The 20,233-nt window shown below is 45.6% G+C and overlaps 1 protein-coding gene across 4 annotated transcripts in view; it reads right to left on the bottom strand.

Annotated features, from left to right (window-relative positions):
* The window catches only part of COL4A6 (collagen type IV alpha 6 chain), a 415,076-nt gene that overhangs the window by 14,791 nt on the left and 380,052 nt on the right, over positions 1 to 20,233 (bottom strand). For 3 of the 4 annotated variants that reach the window (XM_050777161.1, XM_050777159.1, XM_050777160.1), the window contains 17 exons: positions 18,906 to 19,066; positions 18,253 to 18,432; positions 17,501 to 17,684; positions 11,292 to 11,363; positions 10,910 to 11,017; positions 9,595 to 9,816; positions 9,062 to 9,223; positions 7,214 to 7,384; positions 6,021 to 6,164; positions 5,457 to 5,582; positions 4,808 to 4,989; positions 2,832 to 2,895; positions 1,771 to 1,845; positions 1,195 to 1,302; positions 994 to 1,101; positions 333 to 404; positions 1 to 10 (listed from right to left, as the gene is read on the bottom strand). The exon at positions 1 to 10 is cut by the window's left edge and continues 116 nt beyond it. In XM_050777161.1, the coding sequence (XP_050633118.1) occupies positions 1 to 10; positions 333 to 404; positions 994 to 1,101; positions 1,195 to 1,302; positions 1,771 to 1,845; positions 2,832 to 2,895; positions 4,808 to 4,989; positions 5,457 to 5,582; positions 6,021 to 6,164; positions 7,214 to 7,384; positions 9,062 to 9,223; positions 9,595 to 9,816; positions 10,910 to 11,017; positions 11,292 to 11,363; positions 17,501 to 17,684; positions 18,253 to 18,432; positions 18,906 to 19,066 (2,149 nt within the window). Of the gene's footprint in view, positions 11 to 332; positions 405 to 993; positions 1,102 to 1,194; positions 1,303 to 1,770; positions 1,846 to 2,831; positions 2,896 to 4,807; positions 4,990 to 5,456; positions 5,583 to 6,020; positions 6,165 to 7,213; positions 7,385 to 9,061; positions 9,224 to 9,594; positions 9,817 to 10,909; positions 11,018 to 11,291; positions 11,364 to 14,123; positions 14,178 to 17,500; positions 17,685 to 18,252; positions 18,433 to 18,905; positions 19,067 to 20,233 lie in introns of all 4 variants that reach the window. The other variant, XM_050777162.1, reaches the window with a different exon arrangement.

Raw genomic sequence — 20,233 nt, forward strand, 5'->3', positions numbered from 1 at the left:
ATACTAGGTCCTAGGAGGAGATGCAGGGGTAGGGAGCAGACCTCAGTGGAGGTGAGGCCTTCCTGCCTAGCTCACTTGACTGTGGCCTGAGAAGCCTGACTGACAGATACCAGAGGCAGAGTACTGAAGTAACAAGAAAGAAAGTTAATTTGAATAGAAGAAAAAACCCCGCACTCTTTCTTCTCCATATCAAGGGACCTGAAATTGGAGGCTGATAAGGAGAGCTAGGAGTCCAAGGATATGGGATACACCACAGTCGAGAATTCATGGTGCCCTTGCCAAGCTTCTGGAAGAGCTGATGCCCTCCTCTTCACCCTGAGGGTCTTCCTAACCTGGAGTGCCATGGGTACCCTTGGTGCCCGGAAGCCCATTCAGTCCATGTAAACCAGGAAATCCAGGGAAGCCTGAGGGGAGAGAATGTCAAAAATGGCTCCAGCAACTCTGAATCATGAAGCATTAGCAAAAGGTAGCTACCTGCCCCCAAAGGCATTGCAAGGTCCTTATTTTAAAGTCCTGGCCTTTTTTGAGGCATTTACTTAATGCCCTAGGGGAGAAGAAAACACTCCCAACCTATACCCTACACCATAAGTTCTCATGACTCTTATCAGAGACCAATACAGCTTTGGGAGTAAGATGGCAGCTCATTAGGTATCTTGAAGAACTCAGAGTAGCAATGTCAAGGCCTTGAGTTGTTAGCTCCCAGAGACTGGTTCCAGAAACTCACTGCCCAATTTCTAAGTCAGGGAAAGACTACATATGCCAGGGCAATTGCCTTCCTTGCTAGCTCTTCTCTTCATGGATCCCATCTTCTTCTCTTCCCACTCATGCTTGCCTGCCTTCATTACTCTTCATCTACCCTTCCCATGATTCCTCATGTCCAATGACTCCTGTAGGCATGGCTTAACCCTAGCTAGTATCTTCTAAGATAAAGTAGTTGGTGTCCTTCATTGAGGGAAAGGCTTTTCCCCACTGCCTGCTCCCAAATACACGTACCTTTGGGTCCTATTAATCCGGGGGGTCCTAGGGGCCCAATTGCCCCTTGATGACCAGAAGAGCCTGGAAGTCCTGGTTCTCCTCTCATGCCGGCAACCCCTGGAAACCCTAAATGTGAAACCAAGGCAGAAGTTCAGAATGGGGCATGGCTTGAAGCTAATCCAAACTCTTTCAGAATAAGGTTATCATGTGGCATGGTACCTGGAGCTCCACGAAGGCCAACATCTCCAGAAACACCAACTTTTCCATCTTCACCTTTGTTTCCAGGGAAGCCTATATTGCCTATTGGTCCATCTCTTCCTTTTGTGCCTATAAAATCAAGAAAAATGCTGAGTGATTAGGCCATATTTCTAGCAGTGTATTCCTCCATGGGAAAGAGTAGATTCTGAATTGCTGAAGGAGCTAGACCCAATGAAGAAACTCTAAAAAAGATAGTGGCGGCTGTTTTCACATTAGAAAGGTGCCCCACAATTGAGAAGCAAGTAGATTTGTTATGAGTATCCCTTCAGAAGTGGGAGCAATGAGTGGAAATGTTCAAGAAGGACAGTGTAGATAACAACTTCTAAACTAAGGGGATGTAGACCATTATCCCAAAGGTCTTTGCCAGCCTATGAGTCTTGAAGGAAGAGTAGGCTGATTTGTTTGGGGAATTGACAGGTAGGAAATTTCTGCACTAGAGAGAAGTTGCAGAACTTGGGGTTGACCTCCAAAATTCCTTCTAATCCTCAGTTTTGTGGAGTCTGTGAGGCAAACAAGACAAAAATATAGCAACCTTACCTTTAAAACCAGATTCACCAGGTTGTCCCTTCGGTCCTGGGCTACCGGAAATTTCAAGTGTCTGGCCATTGTCTCCTGAGGATTCCAATACATTGTTTAAATGGCCAGGAGAAGCTATAGCTCATTTTGCACTACTGAGATCTTTTGAACGCATTTTTTTTTTTTTTCAGATTCAGTGTAGCTAGAGGAGCTCCTTGATAAAATTATCTATTGGGTAAAAAGTGATGAACCACCATCCAGGAGCTGGGATGCTGCTACCAGACTACTGGCATGAAATGCTGCTACCTACAGCATATCTCCATTGGGAAACACATCACTAGGCTCAGTACGGGCAGAGAAGATGGTAGGCAGGGCCCTCAAACATCACCAGAACGGAACAGTGATGCCAGCAAGAATGGGAAATTTTCCTGCCTAGTGGGCTGGGTTTATCAGGGGAAGAGACTGGAGCCGAAGTTCTCCTCGCTGCTAAGTCTGGAAAGCAGATGGGCAAAACCACAAAGCCAAAGGACATCCTTTTCCTTGGATCCATGAAAGCCACAGAGAGAGAGATCTTGCTAAGTACCACTGTTTGTTGCATTGTCTGTGAGGAGCAAGGACTGCAGAAGGGGTTTGGCCAAAGGGAAAATGTAAATTAATTCACTTTCCCCTAAACAGTCTCTCTGCTACCCCTCACAAGAGACCCTTGGGCCAGCCAGGTGCAGTGGCTCATGCCTGTAATCCCAGCACTTTGGGAGGTTGAGGCGGGCAGACCACAAGGTCAGGAGTTTGAGACCAGCCAGACCAACATGGTGAAACCCGTCTCTACCAAAAATACAAAAATTAGCCGGGCATGGTGGTGAGTGCCTGCAATCCCAGCTACTCAGGAAGCTGAGGCAGGAGAATCGCTTGAACCCGGGAGGCAGAGGCTGCAGTGAGCCGAGATTGCGCCACTGTACTCCAGCCTAGGTGACAGAGCGAGACTCTGCCAAAAAAAAAAAAAAGAGAGAGAGACCCTTGGGCCTGCTAGAAATCTACCTTGCTCTAGAAGAACACATTAAAAGAAAAAAAAAAATGCTCCTTACCTTTCAGGCCTGGGAGACCAGATGTTCCTGGGAGTCCAGACGACCCTCTGATACCTTGTGAACCCTTCAAAGCAACATGGGAATCATCATTTCTGCCCAGAGCTCAGGGCTGCCCACCCTCTTACTCCCTCACCCCTCACTGAGCCACTGCCTGAGAGATGTCTATCATGTATTCTGTGGCAAAGGTAGACTGTGGGCTGGAAGTCGGGATGTTACATCCTGCAAACAGGAAGGTGATGAACAAAGGGCAGAGGACATACTTAGGGTTTGTAGGGGAAGGATTTGATCCCACTGCTTATCAAAATGGGAACCTTAGGAAGACAAAGTGTGGCCATTCTAGCGAGTCTCTTAGAAAATGCAGAACATGACAGTTAGGCCAGGCACTCTATGGCCTCAACACACAGTTGGCTACCACTGTCCTTGCCAAAGCTCTGGAGCCATTATGCATAGGAAGAAGTTCTGCTTCACCGTGCAGAGTTAGCCCTCTGCCCCAGGTTCCACAAGGAACACAAGGGCTTTCTGCTGCCAGGTAGCAGGCGGTATGTGTGCGGGTGCTGGAGTCTGAATTTGGGCAAATGTTACCATTTTCAGAGGACAAGCTGCCTTCACTGGCTAATGTCCAACACACTATCTGAGTCTGGGAAGTGGCCATGTCAGCTGCCATCAGCAAAGTTCTTTTCTTGATATCTGCTATGGTTTTGGTTCATTTTGAGATGTACCCAGTATCCAGTAAAGATTTATGCCGCTTAGTGCTTTGGGTAAGAGGCTGAGTACTGGGCTGGGTCACTGTGTGCACTGGACCACTACCCAGGACACCCCTCCATTGTGGCTGCTTCCTTGCCTGGCTTCATCAGGCACATTGCCATATCTTCTAATTCTGAGCCTCTGTTCATGCTGGGACTTCTCCCAGAATGCATTCCTGCTTTGTTTTCATCCCCCTAGAATGTAAATAGTCAGGACTACCCAGTCTAGAACTATTTCTTTTCAATTGCTTCAGGTGTGTGTGTGTGTGTGTGTGTGTGTGTGTGTGCACGTGCACGCGCGCACCATGTTCTCTCCACCAGATGGACTGACACTTTTGAAGTTCAGGGACTTTGCCCGCAAGGAGCACAGGTGTTCTGTGATTCAATTCATTGAGACCCTTTGATAAAGCTGCTATTTATGCAGAGCCGGCTGTGTGCCAGACACAATGTTAAGAGCTTTACATGTGTCATGTCACTTAACCCTCCCTACTGTCTGAAGGCTATTTAAATATTATTCCCAATTTTTACAGATGAGGAAAGTGAGGTTTAGGTTAAGGTAAACAGTGTGCACAACATCACAGAGCTAATGAGCAATGGAGCTGAGGTGCAAATGCAGGTTGGTCTCATTGCTAAGCCACCTCTTCCACCTTGCCTTGTAAGAGCCCAGATAAGCTGGACTTGATTCTTTACTAGTTGTTGCACCTTGTGGAGCTTCAAAGACCTTTCTAGCAAAACATCAAGAAGTTTTTACGAATTCTTACAATGTGTCAGGCTCAACATGAAATGCTGGCAGCGGGGTGCAGAGGAAAAAGCATGTAAGGTAGTTCTTGTTCTCAAGCCCTAACAATCTCATTGAGGAAGTCAGACACACAGAGAAGCAATTAGAATTGATGTCAGCAGTGATAAGTATAGAGTGGCAGCACGGTGGGAGCTCGGGGACTCTTGGAGGAGAAGGTGCCTGGGCTGGGGACTGAAGGCAGGCAGATATTGGATAATTGTAAAGGCAGGAGAAGGCTCTGCCATGTCAGGGAGATGTGACAAAAGAACAGAGGAGGACATGTTCAGGAAAGGGTGGGAAGACCTGTCAAACTCAAGGAGAGAGCTCTCTCTGAGGATGTCCTGGGAGAAGGGGCTGAGAAGGAAGCTGGGATCAGAGAGGTGTGCAGTGAGGGTATATCCCCCTGAGATGGGGGGCCTTTCCTAGTATAAAGACAAAGATCTGGTCACACTTACACTTTCTCCTGGCATTCCTGGGAAACCTGTTATCCCAGAGGACCCCTTCAGGCCAGGTAAGCCCCGGATTCCCATGAAGCCAGGGGGACCTGGCTTTCCACTAACTCCTTTGATAGTGCCTGGGAGGCCAGGAGCTCCAGGCAGGCCTGGTGGCCCAGGTTGACCAGCCTCTCCTTTGTCACCTGTAAAAGAAATAAAAAGACTTGGAAAAAGATACTGGGCAAGAAAAACCCGGCTCACCAAGATTCAGGTGCCCCAGGTCACAGGCCAAGTGTAGGCTCAGGGAGCAGTTAGCTCAGAGGTGAAGGTGAAATGGGAAGAGATGCTTCACTCTTACGGGGCATCGACAGGGTCGCTTCTGCCATAACACTGGGAAAGCAGCACAGTGCTCAGGCTCCTCCAGGGGTACCACTGCCTGTGGTTGAAAACCTCAGTTCTACAGTGGCAATGACAAATAGCAGTCTCAAAGTCCAGGCAGCCTTCAGGCCCAGGGAAGGCAGCCTTCCTGGACTCCTTGCTGCCAGCCACACTGCTGCTCTGGGGTTGGGGATGGGGGGCTTTACTTCAGGGCCTTTGCTCAGGAAGGAAGCCCAGTTTGGTTATGAAGCCTTTCTTGAGCATTTCTCCTATCCATCCCCTGCCCCAGCACCTCTTGGCCCTGGAAATCCATCGGATCCGCCTGAGCCTTGAGAGCCTTTGTCTCCTTTGAGCCAAAGGTTTGACATTGGACGTCTTGGACCAGGTATTCCGACTGGCCCCGGATTGCCTCTGTCTCCTGCAGGGATGGAGATCAGCGTGAGAAAGAGAGCTTAGATGCAGGGTCAGGCAAAGGCTGACCTTTCACATCATTTCTTCCCATACCACCGCAGCCCTGTTTTGGGGCCTTTCCATCTTATTCCCCACCCCTATTCCCCCAACTTCACATTTCTGTGTATGTCCTCTTCTACAAATCCCAAGTCCGTCAGCAATTTTAGACTCTCCTCAAAACCCTCCTCCACTGGTCTTCTGGGAATGGGCACACATGGCCTCTAACATGCAGTGTGAACTCAGAGGCGATCAAGTCTTTTGGTTTAAAATGACTTAATTCAGAAGCCCAAAATTTTATTATCTTACATAGATTTGGTACAAACCTCAGGAATGACCAAGTCAACAAACAAAATATATATATTGAAAAGCATGGGCAGCAGTTCCAGAATTCAATTCCCCAGCTCACCCTTTTCACCAGGAGTGCCAGCGTGTCCAGATGGTCCCATTTTTCCGGTTGATCCTGGAATTCCCTTTAATCCTCTTGTTCCAGGAATACCAGGCAGACCTGGTATTCCTGGAAAACCTACGAATCCAACAGACCCCTTCTCTCCTGTTGAAAAACAAGAACCTTTATTATTACTCCCATTTTACATACAAGGAAATGGAGGCTCAGAGAGGTTGAGTAACTTGCCCAAAGTCACACAGCAAGGAAGTTGCAGAGAAGGAATTCAAACCCAGGTTTCTCTAATTCCAAAGTCTTAGTCATTACCAAACTCTTATTTATTACATATTATACTACCTTCCTGAATAAGGACATAGCACTACACAATACAAAGGAAAGAAGTGGGCCCCTCTCAGCTGGGCATGGTGGCTCACACTGTAATCCTAGCACTTTGGGAGGCCAAGGCGGGTGGATCACCTGTGGTCAGGGGTTCCAGACCAGCCTGGCCAACATGGCAAAACCCCATCTCTACTAAAAACACAAAAATTAGCTGGGCATGGTAGCAGGCGCCTATAATCCCAGCTACTTGGGAGGCTGAGGCAGGAGAATCGCTTCAACCTGGGGGGCAGAGGTTGCAGTGAGTCGAGATCATGCCACTTCACTCGAAAGAGCAAAACTCTTAAAAAAAAAAAAAAAAAAAGTGGGCCCCTCTCTTATGATTCACCAAGTTATAACTCATGTGTGACACAGAAAAAAAAAAAAAAAAAAAAAAAAAAAAGCCTAGGGCCAGGAGGCAAGGAGATGAGCTTTAGCCTGGTTCTGCTGCTAACCAGTTGTGTGACCTTAAACCACTCACTTTCTCTGGTTTTAAATGGAGATACCACTTTTACAACTACCAATGGCTATCAAGGTATCAACCTTGATAGCCTCCATGCTCTCAGCCTCCATGGTAGGACTATGCAAATGAGTAAACCCAGTGTGGCTGGTACTGCCCAGGGCTTTGCTGACCATGATACTCAGTCTAGTGTTCCACCCAGCAGGCAGTGAGGGTGACTCACCTTGACCAGAGGTCCCCCTTTAGCACTAGCCTTGTCCAACTATCTTGACACAAAAGCCCTGTTCAACTCCCTCCCCATTTCCCATTCCTAGGCAGAGAGGAAGGAGCAAGCTGGGCAGCTGAAATGCTCCTTTTTAGCTTCACTGATCACTTCACTTACCCTTGGGTCCAGAGAGGGCTGGCAACCCAGCGACCCCTGGAGAGCCTGGGCTTCCTTTCAGCCCTATTAGGCCTGGATTTCCAGGAAGGCCTTTTAGCCCTGGCAGCCCTTTCTTTACAATTGATCCAGGAGGGCCTTTCTCGCCTCTTGTTCCTTTCTTTCCAGGATGCCCTGAATCAGCACAGGAGAGAACACAGGACAGCTGTCAAGTGAGGCTCTGGCCAGATCTGGGTCACTGCCTATATCATAGCTTCTGATTGGTTTGGTTTGTTAGGTTTTGTAAATGGCCCTTTAACACCAGCACATGCAAACTGCTAACAGGCAGAGTTCTCAGTTGGCTGAAGTGTTAGTGTCTACTACCCAGAGTGCCACAGCAATGGCTATTACTTCCAGCGTGGCACAGTAGCTGGCAGGGAGAGCAAACCCCTTCTGATTATAACTTTTTGTCCCTTTGTGAATGTGGTTTACACTTTAGCCCCTGAATGGAGCTCTAGGAAGCCAGGGTGGCAAGTAGGCTCCAGTTTCCTGGTACTTCCAGTCTGAATCACACTACAATGGCTGTTTCCTTAGCCAATCGGTGAAGTAGAGGTTAAAGCTGAGCTGTTGTTTCAGCCTCCCAGGGAGCCTTGGATACAGGGCTGCCCTTTTAATCCCTCAAGCAATCAGTTAAGTCAGCCAGTTCTTTGGCATTAAGGTTGAAAGACCCCCTAGTGCCAAGTACTGTAGAAACCCACAAGGCCCATTTGGTCTCCTAGGTATTCTGAGACGTCTTTCACCATGCTTTAAAGTTGGTCAATGGGATTAACCTCCTGAGCTGCTGCCAAAGTGGAATGTTCAGGTACAAAGCAAGGAAATTAAAAAACGAAAGGATTAAATCAATGACGACAGAGGTATTTGGGTCCCCAAGGACCCAAATGAATGGCTGACTTGGCTTTCTATGGATTGAAAAGCATCAAGTAGCTGCAAGCCCCAGGATTGAAATGGGAGGCTGTGAAGGGGACTCCACAACAAGGGAAAAATTCAATGGAAGCCAACCCCACAGCAGGAGCTCGGGGATCCCTGGCCTTGTAAGCAAGGCCCTGTTATAGTGTATAATCAGATACATTCCTGAGGGGCAGAGCCAGTGGGGGTGTTAGTCTGTGAGCTTGTGTGCTGTGTTTTCTCACTGAGGCAGCCTATGTGAAGATCTCAGAAACACAGAGAGACAAAGGGAATAAAAAGGACATTAATGGCTCTGCAAATAACTCAATTTCAGTCACTAGGCCAGGAGTAAGGGGCGGTTGGGAATGGGGCAGTTACCGAAGCAGGTTGTGGAGGGTGGTGCAAGAAAAAGGCAAAGCTGTAAACACAAGTCTGGAAGCAGGAAGTGTCAGGCCCCAATGCTGAGTAAAAGACGCTTGGCCGTGGGTCCTTGGAGGCACACTCGCCTGAGAGGCAGGCTGCCGGTGTGGTCACACTGCTCGAGTTTCTCCCCAACCAAAAGCAGGCTGCTCACAGCCCCAGTGAAGGCAGTGGAAATGGACTAGACGCCCTCAACGATGAGGGTGGCTTCTCTAACTGGGGAGGTCAGGAGAGTTGAAACCTGAAAACTGGGCATGAGGCCATGGAGGAGGCCGGGGGAGGGGAAAGATTTGTGGCAATAGTTTGGAAGCTAACCTGCAGCAATCTGTCCTGCTTGGTACTAGAAAGGTGACTTGAGATTTGAAACTTGAGAGCTTAGGAAAGTCAAGTCTCATTCTAAATTCTGACCATGTCTCACTATGGCTATTGCCCCCCCGCCCCAGCGCATCTGGGCCCAGGGCCTAGCTGAAGTCTGTCAAGGTGGGACTCCTCCTCTGAAGGACCTACCTGAGGTGCCTGGAAAGCCTGGTGCTCCTGGGAGCCCAGATTTGCCCTTGATGCCATACGGACCACTAGATCCTGGGGTGCCTGGCTGTCCTACCGGTCCTGGTGTTCCAGGGCTGCCCCGCTCACCTTTGGGGCCTAGCAAGCCAGGCTTCCCGTACACACCTGATAAAAGAGAAGGGCAAATGATCACAGCTTGGAGAGATAGCAGTGAGTGGGTCAGCAAACCAACTTCCAGGACACATCCCAGATGCCACTGTCTTCTCAGCTCCAGCCTTGTTGCTATTCCCAGCCGTAAGCCAGTCTTTGCAAGAAATTTGACTATTAGTTATGGTCGCTTTTGGAATTACTAAGACAGTAAAGTTGGCTCAGGCCATTTAAGGAAAATTTCACAAAAGGAAGGGACAGAATAAAATATTTCATTTTAACCCCTTAATTAAACCATCACCCCAGATTCATGCAAGTATTCATGGAAGTATACAAATTAATATAAGGCTTTCTGTAGATTGTTCAATAATTGGGGCAAAAAGAGTCACCCTTGAGTCCTGGAAGGCCAGAGTCTCCAAGAAGTCCTTTGTCGCCTGTTAATCCTTGTAGGCCTTGTTCCCCCGGAGCACCATTTTCAGCACCAAAGATGTCACCAGTGGCTCCCTTGGAACCAGGTAAACCTGGACTGCCAATCGTCCCAGGCAAGCCATCTTTTCCAGGGAGCCCAGGAAACCCAGGCAAGCCCTTCTCCCCACGAGGTCCAGGAAATCCTAAATGTAAAAAGATGAACATAAAAGACCATGGCTGTTTAGAAGCAATTTGTCTGGGTACAGAAATCTGAGACAGATTTTTCTAATATGAAAGTTAACATATTAATAATATATGTGACTTCTCTTGAAGGTCAGGAGTCTCTGTTCCTGCGAGGCCTTGTGCAGAGGCAGGGACTGGGCCCTGTGACCTGGAGGAGGTTCTAGTTCTGGGAGTTGGGGCTGTGAGTGGAGGTCCACAACCTGTTTCTGAGGGTCGTATAGTTGTCGAAGAACACACGCCACCCCATAGCATCCTGAGAAAAGCTCAACCTCTTCTGGAGTTCTCTAGCTTCTGCTGTCGTGCCTCCCTCTTCTTGGGTGGGGAGAGGGTAGTGGAGGGGACCCTGGAGCACATGGTCCAAGATGAGCCCCGAGCCCTACAGCAGTTGTGGTTCTCAAACCTGAGCGATCATCACAATCATCTGGGATAACACACAGATTACCAGGCCCATCCCCAGAGGTTATGATCAGCAGATCCTGTGGAGAGGTGGATAATTTGCATTTCCATCAAGTTCCTAGGTGATGCTAATGCTGGCCCATGGAGTACAGTTTGAGGACCACTGGTACAGTGAAGAATCATGAAGCTCAAGTTGGAACAAGAGAGTGTGAGAAAAGGGATAGAAATGGACAGCTTCCCTCTGACTGATCTCAGTCTTTTTCACTGACCCTTAAGGAGTTGATCCAGGAAACTCATAGAACTGGCAGACAGACAACCTGGCAGAGTTACACCTCTGTCATTAGTGGTTTAGTGATCTCAGACAAGTCATTTCCCATCTGGGCCTCAGTTCACTCATCTGAAAGTTAAGGGGTTGCCCCAGCTGATTTTGAATGGTCCTTATTGCTCTAATATGCTGTCCTTCTATGGCTGTGTGCTGTGTCTTGCCAGGGTATAAAATTAAACCATCCTACCTACACCAGAGAGCAAACTTGACTTCCTGTAATTGGCAGAGGGCTACCACAACCCAAACACACACACACACACACACACACACACACACACACACACACACACACACACACAAAGAAGCAGGTGAGGAGACACTCCTTTTCTTACCTGGTAATTCAGGAAGATGAACCAATCCTGGACTCCCTGGCTTTCCTTTATTTCCACTTGATCCAGGCTGGCCTGGGGTCCCAGGGAGGCCTCGGGACCCTTTAGGGCCTGAAAACCCAAATGTAAGCGGTGAGGGGAAAGGAAAGTCAGTGTGCTGGGTATGATTTGTGATGTTCAGTCACGAATCCCAGTATCTTGGAGAGCCTCTCCTCGTCTCACCTCCCCACACTGCCCTCTCCAGCAGCCATCCTGTTTCCTCAATCCTCAAGGCTGCCCTCAGGAGGAATGTGGATCCCCAAATACTACTGGGCTATCCTCTGCTTCCTTTGCCTCATGGCCCTTACGAGACTGTTTAGTGGCTTTCTCTGGCCTCATTCCATACCTGGGAATCCGGGAGTGCCTGGAAATCCTGATGGACCGTATGACCCAGGAATAATACACGGCAGGGTGATTCCTGTAAATGGTAACACGTATGCATTCAGTGAACCCACTGAGTCAGGGAAGATTTCTCCCTAGTACGCTCCTTTACTTCTATTCCATTTAATGGGACAGCCAAGTTCTTCCCACTCAGCAGCTGGGAGCCCACATAGGAAAACCTTGGCGTCATTAGCTCTGGGGAGTTACACCCAGTACAATTGCTTACAGATGAGAATGCTCCTAGTGTCCAAATGCTAGGATATCACTTATCAAACCACTGAGGCCCAGTGGGCAAACAGTCACCTATGCAGCAGATGTTGCCTAACAAGGTTTCTTAGAGATTGCCTGTGCAGGAACAGCAGTAAACAGCAATTGCCTACTCACCCTGCCCACAGATAGAGCCTCTCCCTAGGATGGGTGTTGGGGGTTAGTCCTAAGGGTGCATTATGCTTACATGACTAGATTGGAGGGTTTGAAGCCAAGATCCCTCAAGTTCTCACGTTTACCCTTTCTTTGGAATGAGGTTTTCCCCAAACCACTGGGTTCTTTTGATGCACTTCATTTGGGATCTACTGAAACCTATTGATTGTCCTTGCTCAAATGTACCAGTATGTCTGTACTATGCAAACACTTAAGACCGCTTTCTTGTCCATGACAGGCAAGTGGTGACCCTTTCCTCAGCTCCTTATTTGAAACTGTCAACTCTGCACTCAAAGAGAAAAAGTAGCAATTTCAACATTCAAGATGTCAAAATTGGCATGCAGAGCCCTTCCCCTAGCAAATTCTCCCTTGCCCATTCATAATGCAAATAAAAAGAGTCTATAAGATCACAGAGGGGAGGTTTAATAAAATACTGGTGAACAAATTGTTTGCGGGCTCCCTCAAGTGCCATTTACAAACAATTGATATGCTAATTATATAAGTCTTGCCTATTCATTAAAACAATCCCCCAAGGTCTGCTTTAAACTACAGAGTCAACAGTTTTAACAAACATCTATAGCTTTTGCCATATTTAAATCACAAATTACATTTCTGAAAAATATGTACACAGCCTATGATTCAAACTGCTTACTGAACTCACTGGCTTTCCTCCCCTGATCCCACTTCTATTTTCCTAAATCAAGATTGGGAATTGAACAGTATAATGTATTGGTTAACAAGTTGGACTCTGAAGCCACAGACCTTAGCTGGTATCCTAGTTCTGCTGCTAACCAGCTGCATGAACAAGATACTTAAACCTCTCTGAGCCTCATGGCAAAATGGGAACTACTTCTACTTTTTCTCATATGGTGTTTGTGAGGATTACATGAAACTGTGCTACTAGCACTTAGCACAGTGTCTAGCACTCTGGTACATGCTCAATTAATAATAGTTCTTATTATCTTGAACTATTATCTTATGTAAGAATGAGTACTCAGTGGAGCTCCTGCAAGGCCATCGCCAGGTTAGTGACACTGCTTGTAGTCTGGGTAGCACCTTCTGCCTTCCAGACTTCAGGTTTCTATAGTCATATTTCCAGAGGTGAACAGATGGCTGTAGGCCTGGATCCTCCTCCGTAGGTGGTCAAACCCACCTCCATCCTACCAGACATCAAGATGACAGAGCTATTTCTGATAGTTATTTCCCTACTATGGAAATATGCTCTACAGGCCAGCACTTTGTGGTGAGATGCTTCACTGGGAGGGGGTTTTCAACCTTGTGCTTAGCTCAGGCCTGGGCTCTTTGAGTTAGGCTGAAGAATTTCCTCCAGAGGGTGTGTCATGAGAGGGATCCTGCAAAAGACTCTCCTGCCCTCAACAATCTCAATAGCCCATTGGCTCTAATGTGTCAAACTCTAACATGACAGTTCCATTGTTTTATGTCTTAGGAAACAAACTTAGTAAAATAAAAATATCCCTGGGCTGGGTCCAAATATTAAGCCATTCATCCTTAATTTATCAGACTGATCTAATTGCTTCTTTTCATCTGTGACAGCCAGATAAAAACAAAGCCTTTAGAAGATGAAGCTGAGGACAGGCATCTGGAAAGGTTCCAGGATGAGAAAAATAATGGTCAAAGGAAAGATGGTTAGAAACCAGAGGAAATCAATGGCATATTTCTCTCAATAATTTTGTCTCACACCTGTGTGCCACACCACACTTGTGTATTGTAAGCAGAGGTTCAAAATGGTGAGACGGAAGGACTTCAAGTCATACTGGTATCTGGCTCTTTTCCTTTATACTGTCTTCTACTTTACATTCCTGAATTCGGAGCCTTCTCAACAAAGCAGAAATCTGCTCTACCCATGTTCTGTTTAGTAATTGCAACAAATGAGCTACTTATTCACAATTTTTCCCATTAATGCCCAAATCCATTTTCAGAATAAAAAGAGTCTCTGGTTCCCAAGATTCTAACATCTCAATTTGTTCTGGGCCCAATGAGTAAAGTTCAGACATGTGTGGATCCTTTCAGGTACCTCTCAAGGCAGATTATGGCCCCAGTAAAGTTCAGAAAATGAATTTGCTTAAGATGGAGGTCAGCCAAGCCATCGACATGCATGGTGAAGGAAATCAGCCCCTCTCAGAGACTGCATGCCCACTCAATCCCGTACTGCCTGCTGTAAGAGGTATGTGCTAAGGAGCCTCTGAAGCAGTGTTGGTGTCAGCCTTTGCATCCCAGCCTTAGGCTCCCTGCTCCCCAAACAGGGCATCCAGTGTGGTGCTCAGGCCATCGTGACTATCTGAGACAAAGGTAAACAAAAAAGGGATGTTTGGCTAAGACCGGTGTCTGAGAGCTTGTAGACCTAGCTAGCTCTCACCTCTCTCTGTGTCTAAGTCTCCTTTACCAACCTTCTCTCTGCAGCAGCAGTCACCTAGAGCAATCAAGTGAAGAAAAAAATTAAACCGGGACAGAAGTTCCTTGAGGCCCAAGGGAAGTCTTCTCAGCAGCCCAGATATGCCCACCAACAAAATCCCCTGTCTGAACTGAGTGGAGAGCACTGGCACCCACATGAGATCAAGCACACAGTCACCACAGTTCAGTAATAACCAGGGTGATTGATTACTATAAGCATCTGGAACAGAGCCTCTTTGGAAACAGCCAGTTGTCTGCTTGCCCAAAGTTTTTAATAATTCACACTAGTAGGCTGAAAGGCTTCTGATGATTACATCCTCTTTCCTGGCAATGCAGCTGTCCTAGTCTGGGCTACCATTGATTGGAGTGGGCACATTCAGGAATAGCATCTTAATTTTTTTTCTAGCAACAGAAATGGCTACAATGCAAATGTTTGGGGACCACCGGGTTATTTGTTTTTAAAACTGTGCAGAAAAAAAGGTAAGTTTGAAGAATTATATTTGGTTGTCATAGAAAAGAAAGCTAATGCTCTTTATTAAAGTAATTTCTTGAAACTTTTCATACTGCAAGAAGGACATGGTTATGGTTTGAATATGATTTGTCTCCACCAAAACTCATGTTGAGACTTGGTTTCCAGAGTGGCTGTGTTGGGAGGTGGTGCTTCCGAGAGGTAATTAGGTTGTTAGGTGGGTTAATCTCTTTCTCGGGAGACTGGATTATTTCTCAAGGGAATGGATTCGTTCCCACAGGAGCAGGCTGTTATAAAGCAAGGTTGCTTTTAGTGTTTGGACTCTTTTGCATGTACTCTTCTGCTTTCCACAATGAGCTGAAGAAGCACAAGGCCCTCAACTGATGGGCTGCCCAATCTTGGACTTTCTGGCCTTCAGAATCATGAGCTATATAAACCTCTTTTCTTTGTAAATTACCCAGTCTCAGATATCCTGTTGTAGCAACAGAAAATGGAATAAGACAAACATTTTCTGCATAAGGCATCTCCCAGGCTATAGCTTACCATATCATATTCCTAAGAACTTTCTGTGTCCAGGTACTAGTGATATTTGGGATACAAATAATCCTGCAAGCTTCCTTCTGTTCACTCAGCAGGTTCTCAAATAGTTAAAATGTTGATAATAGCCAGAAGACTTGGAAGTGTGTAAGTTTATAAGTGTTATGTTATTATAACTCAGTTTAAAACCTTGTTGCTTGCAAAATGGTTTAATCTACAGTGAAGACCCAATTAGGGGAGGAGCAGTAGGATGACCATGAGTAATGTCTCTGGGAACAGAGCTAGAAGCAAAGCTATAGCTAACACTAGGACTTCCAACAGGCAGTATGATTTTATTTGATAAATCCTTATGGCCAGGAGCAGAGGTTCACATCTGTAATCCCAGCATTTTGGGAGGCTGAGGCACATGGATCACTTGAGGTCAGGAGTTTGAGACCAGCCTGGCCAACATAGTGAAAGCGTGTCTTTACTGAAAATACAAAAATTACCCAGGTGTGGTAGAGGGTGCCTGTAATCCCAGCTACTCAGGAGGCTGAGGCGGGAGAATCGCTTGAACCCAGGAGGCAGAGGTTGCAGTGAGCCAACATCATGCCACTGCACTCCAGCCTGGGTGAGAGTGAGACTTCATCTAAAAAAAAAAAAAAAAAAGAAAAAGAAAACATCCTTACAACCTTCACAATAATTAATTTGTTAAATGAAATATTGACTCGGTTTTAAGAATCTTGAATTATCAAGTTTTAACCTGTACCATCAACATTATTACACCGAATCACAAAAATAGATTTTGAAATAAATAAAATTTTGAAAGACCTGGTATCCTGTCTTCTTTTATTGTAATTCTTCAAGACGATAAGGTGGAAACAGGAGAAATATGTTTAAGAAATAGCCCCTTGGTTATTGGGAAGGCTCTTTCTTCTGCAAATAAATATTAGTCTCCTATGGAACACTGCACTATGCTAGGCATGTAAAGAGACTCTAAGAAGTATTACCATCCCTAGTATCAAGAGACTTACAATGCAGTTGGGGAAAGTAAAAGCATTAATGGAAGGAGATATATAATTTAAGTAGCAATGACATACTATGGAGGCCAAGGGAAAGCTTAGTGGAAGAAGTGGGGTTTATCTTGAACCCTGAAAGAGGAATATGATATGACTACACAAAGAGGAAGAGCACTCCAGAAAAAGGCAACACGGCAAAATCTTGAAGCTGGAAGTGAACACATTGTGTTTGGGTACAGTGAAGAAGACTGGTATCTTAGTTTTTTTGTTTCAATTAAGAGCATTATATAAGGTTGAAAAGGTTGGTTGTATCCATGTTTGGAGACTTCTGAATTCCAGGTTGAGGAGTTTGGACATTATATGATCTCTATTCAATTGCTACCATATGTGGCTTTGAACTAGGGGAGTTACATGATGATATTGGCACTTTACAGATTGGCTGCAGTGTTCATAATAGAATTGAATGTAAAAACTACTTAGGAAGTTGTTGTCATTCACTCACTTATCCATCCATCCATCCATCCAACCACCCACTTATTCCAACAAGCATATAGATATTTGAAAACCTAGGCATGACATAATGAGAGTTTAGTAGCAAGAAGAGAAGGAAAGAATATAAGAGGAATTGCAAAGGAAATAAGAGATAATCTCAAAATTTTAAACTTCAGATTATTATAAGTGTGGTGTCACTGATGGAACCATAGAAGTTGCGGAAACCCAGAAGTTGGGATGAACAGCTCTTCTGGCTGTATTGAAGACTAGTTATTAGCATAGCACCTTCATAAACCATAAGCAGGACTGTTACACATGATTCCTAAAATTCAAGTAGAAAAAGAAGTTATATAAAGAGGAAGGAGTTAAGGGATAAAATGGGGATTAGACTATATGCAACTAGATTTCTGCCCAATCTGAGATTCCATGAGTTGAGGAAAGGTTTTTCCCAGCTGATGATATTACCACACAATTTAGAGGGCACCTTGTCCAATCTCCCACCCATTGCTTTGATGACATTTGCAATAAGTGGTCATCCATCTTCTTCTTGAACTCTTCCAGGGATTATGAGCTCATAACCTCCCTTGGTAGCTCTGTTACATTTTCAGACTGCTTTGGTAGGAAGTCCTTCACTAAGTAGAGTGGAAATCTGTATTATTCTGTCCCCTAAGCTTACCACAATACAATCATAATACTTTTTTTCACATGCAAATCCCTCAGGGGGTTAAAAGTACTGATTATGGTGAGACAAGTCTCTTCTTATGATACATTTCATGCACCTGGGTCATATCCACTCTACAAGGGGTCAAATTTCCAAGTCCAAAGCCATCTGATTCCATGACTCACCCTTAGATCCAGGAGGGCCTTGTTGTCCCGGTAATCCATCCTTGCCTTTATCTCCAGGAAGCCCACGGGGTCCAGGCAGTCCTGGTAACCCAATTCCCGGGAGGCCAGGTGGACCAGGATGGCCTTTTTCACCAGGAAGTCCAGGTAACCCCTTTTCACCTGGGAAGCCCTGCCCACCATCACCCTAGACAACACATAAAAAAAAGAATGAAAATTCAACTCAGAGATTTATCTGGACAGTCCTCTGACTACAAGAAAGAGGTAGCCAGTGTGACCAATGCTTTGTGTTTTGTTAAAATTCTCTATCATCATCATAGTTTATCAATCAGTCTCCTTTGACTTTAGTTAGTGGATATGAATCTTGTCTCCTCTGGATGATCTAACAACGCAAAAGTTTCTGGATAGGGGTGAGGAGACAGGGCAAGAAATGAGCAGGATAATAACAACCCTAGAGATCACAGAAAGTGGCTAGATTACTTGAGGAGAAAAGTTGCTGAGAAGCTGAAGTATTTTTAAGTCATATGGTCAGGTGTTACTAGCATTTATCAAATGAGACAATGATCCATTCTGAGAAAATGACTCCCACTTTACATAAAGGAAAAGCAAAAAGCAAAAAGTTTCAGTGGCAGAGGCGGGACAAGGTACTCTAGACTCTGTTCTTCCCTGTTTCATGGTCCAGTGGCCATCAGACCCCCCAACAAAGTCAGGTGTAAAGATCTGTAGAGCTAATCACCCAGGAACGATCAACTTACCGGAAGTCCTGGCAGACCTGGTAGACCTGGTACTCCATCGTTGCCTGGTTTTCCTATTACACCAGGGAAGCCCTGGGAGCCAGAATCACCCCGATCCCCTGGCATTCCTGAGATTGTACTGAGAATTGGTTCCCCCTTCTTTCCTTTGGGTCCTGAAGGACCCGGAGACCCAACTAAGCCCTGACAAAGAGAGAAGAGGGAGGAGTCAGAAGGTGCAGACTTCATAGAATTCTGGCACTTAGCATTATGACTTAGAGCAGAACCTTGGCACTGTTATAGACACTGATTATGTTGTCATCTTGAATAACAGTTGCCCATTTATTTCTGCACCTTTTGTAAATTTTGAAATCTTTGAAGATGGAAACCTCACCTTAATTCCTATTTTATCTTCATGGGCCAGCACATTGCTAGGCAAAGGTAAACAATGTTGTGGAAGGAAGAAAGTGGGGAAAGAGAGAAGGGAAAATAGGTAGGTTAAAGCAGAAAGGACTTTAAGAGACTCTATAGTTAGACTTCCTGTTGTAGATCAAAACCCCAAAACTTTGTTTTAATCCCACCTCTCTTGTATGCACTTTAGAAAAGTAATTGGGGGGATTGAAGGGCACTGGAAAGATTCCATTGCATCCTCAGGGTCAAAGTTTGGCAAGACTTACTGGAGCCCCTGCTGGGCCCTGTGCACCCCCAGAGCCTCGATCTCCTCTGGCTCCTTTAAGGCCTGGAAGGCCTATGAGACCCCGTGGACCAGGTGGGCCTGGTTCCCCGGGTGGTCCAGTGTTGGGAACACCACCGTCACAAGCACAGAAACCTGAGTCTCCTGGGAGAAAAAGACAACATAGAATGAAGTAGGTCATTTTTTTTTTCTAAGAAGAATGAAAAATTGATAGTGGTTATTTGTGACTTGAACAACTCCATGGAGGCAATCTGAAGGCTTGCAGAGAACACACTCAAATGAACTTGGTTCACTCTCCAGCAGAGTATGTCTGTGTTAGTGTTTCAGATTTTGTTAGTCAGGGATGAGGCTCAGCCATCAGTAAGTCTAAAGTATAGCCGTAGTTGAGAACCACTGACCTATACTAACCAGCGGAAAGTCTGGAATTCAAGCCGCTCAAAGATTTTTTTTTTTACCAAAATGTCTTTTCACCTGACTTTTGTACACATGACACAAATGTGTACATATTTTTGTACACGTTGAGACAAATGCCAAATAAATAATGATAGGGATTTCAACAAAGCACCTTTGAAGAGGTATCAAGGAGTCACTGGCACTATGGTCCAACTCCCTATATCTTCCGTGCTTATTGTCTGGAAAATGAGAATTGGTGCCAACATCGGTGACCCTGAATTTCCTAAGATTCTGAAGGGCCCCTTCTTACTTTTAGAAAACTGATGATTCCTAAAACTCTTAAGAGAATAGTCTGTTCTTCAGATTAGTATTTCTTGAATGTGATCCTGCATCAGTCACCTGTGATGGTTGCTTATAAGGCAGCTTGCTGGGCCCTATCTCAGTCCTAATCACTCAGTCTCAGGAGGCCAGACCAAATAATCTAATTTTTAATAACCTCCCCTGGGTGATTCTCATGTATAATGAAGTTTGAGAATCCCTATCACTATTCCATACTTAGAGAAAATCTTTCAGCTCCATGGAAATACAGAATGGGGAGCATCAGAAATGTCCCTTTTTTAGGACTGTGAATGGTATCAAGAAATACACCAGCTTTGTAGTGAGTTAGGTAAGGGCCAAAATTAACATCTAAGTTAATTTAATGGCCTTTTCCATCAAATAGTTTGCCTGGGACCTGAATAGTAGAGAATAAGCTTTCAGGCATTTCTTAACCAGCCTCTATATACTTAGGTAACGACATTTTATGACAGAGCAATGAGAAAGGAGAGGAGTGTTAGAACTTCTCTGATTGAGCCTGAGGAAAGCAGTTCATTCCTAGAGATCTTGAATAACTGAACCCTAGGCCATCCCAAAACCCCT

Source organism: Macaca thibetana, chromosome X, assembly GCF_024542745.1.
Source record: "Macaca thibetana thibetana isolate TM-01 chromosome X, ASM2454274v1, whole genome shotgun sequence".
Classification (NCBI taxonomy): Eukaryota; Metazoa; Chordata; class Mammalia; order Primates; family Cercopithecidae; genus Macaca; species Macaca thibetana.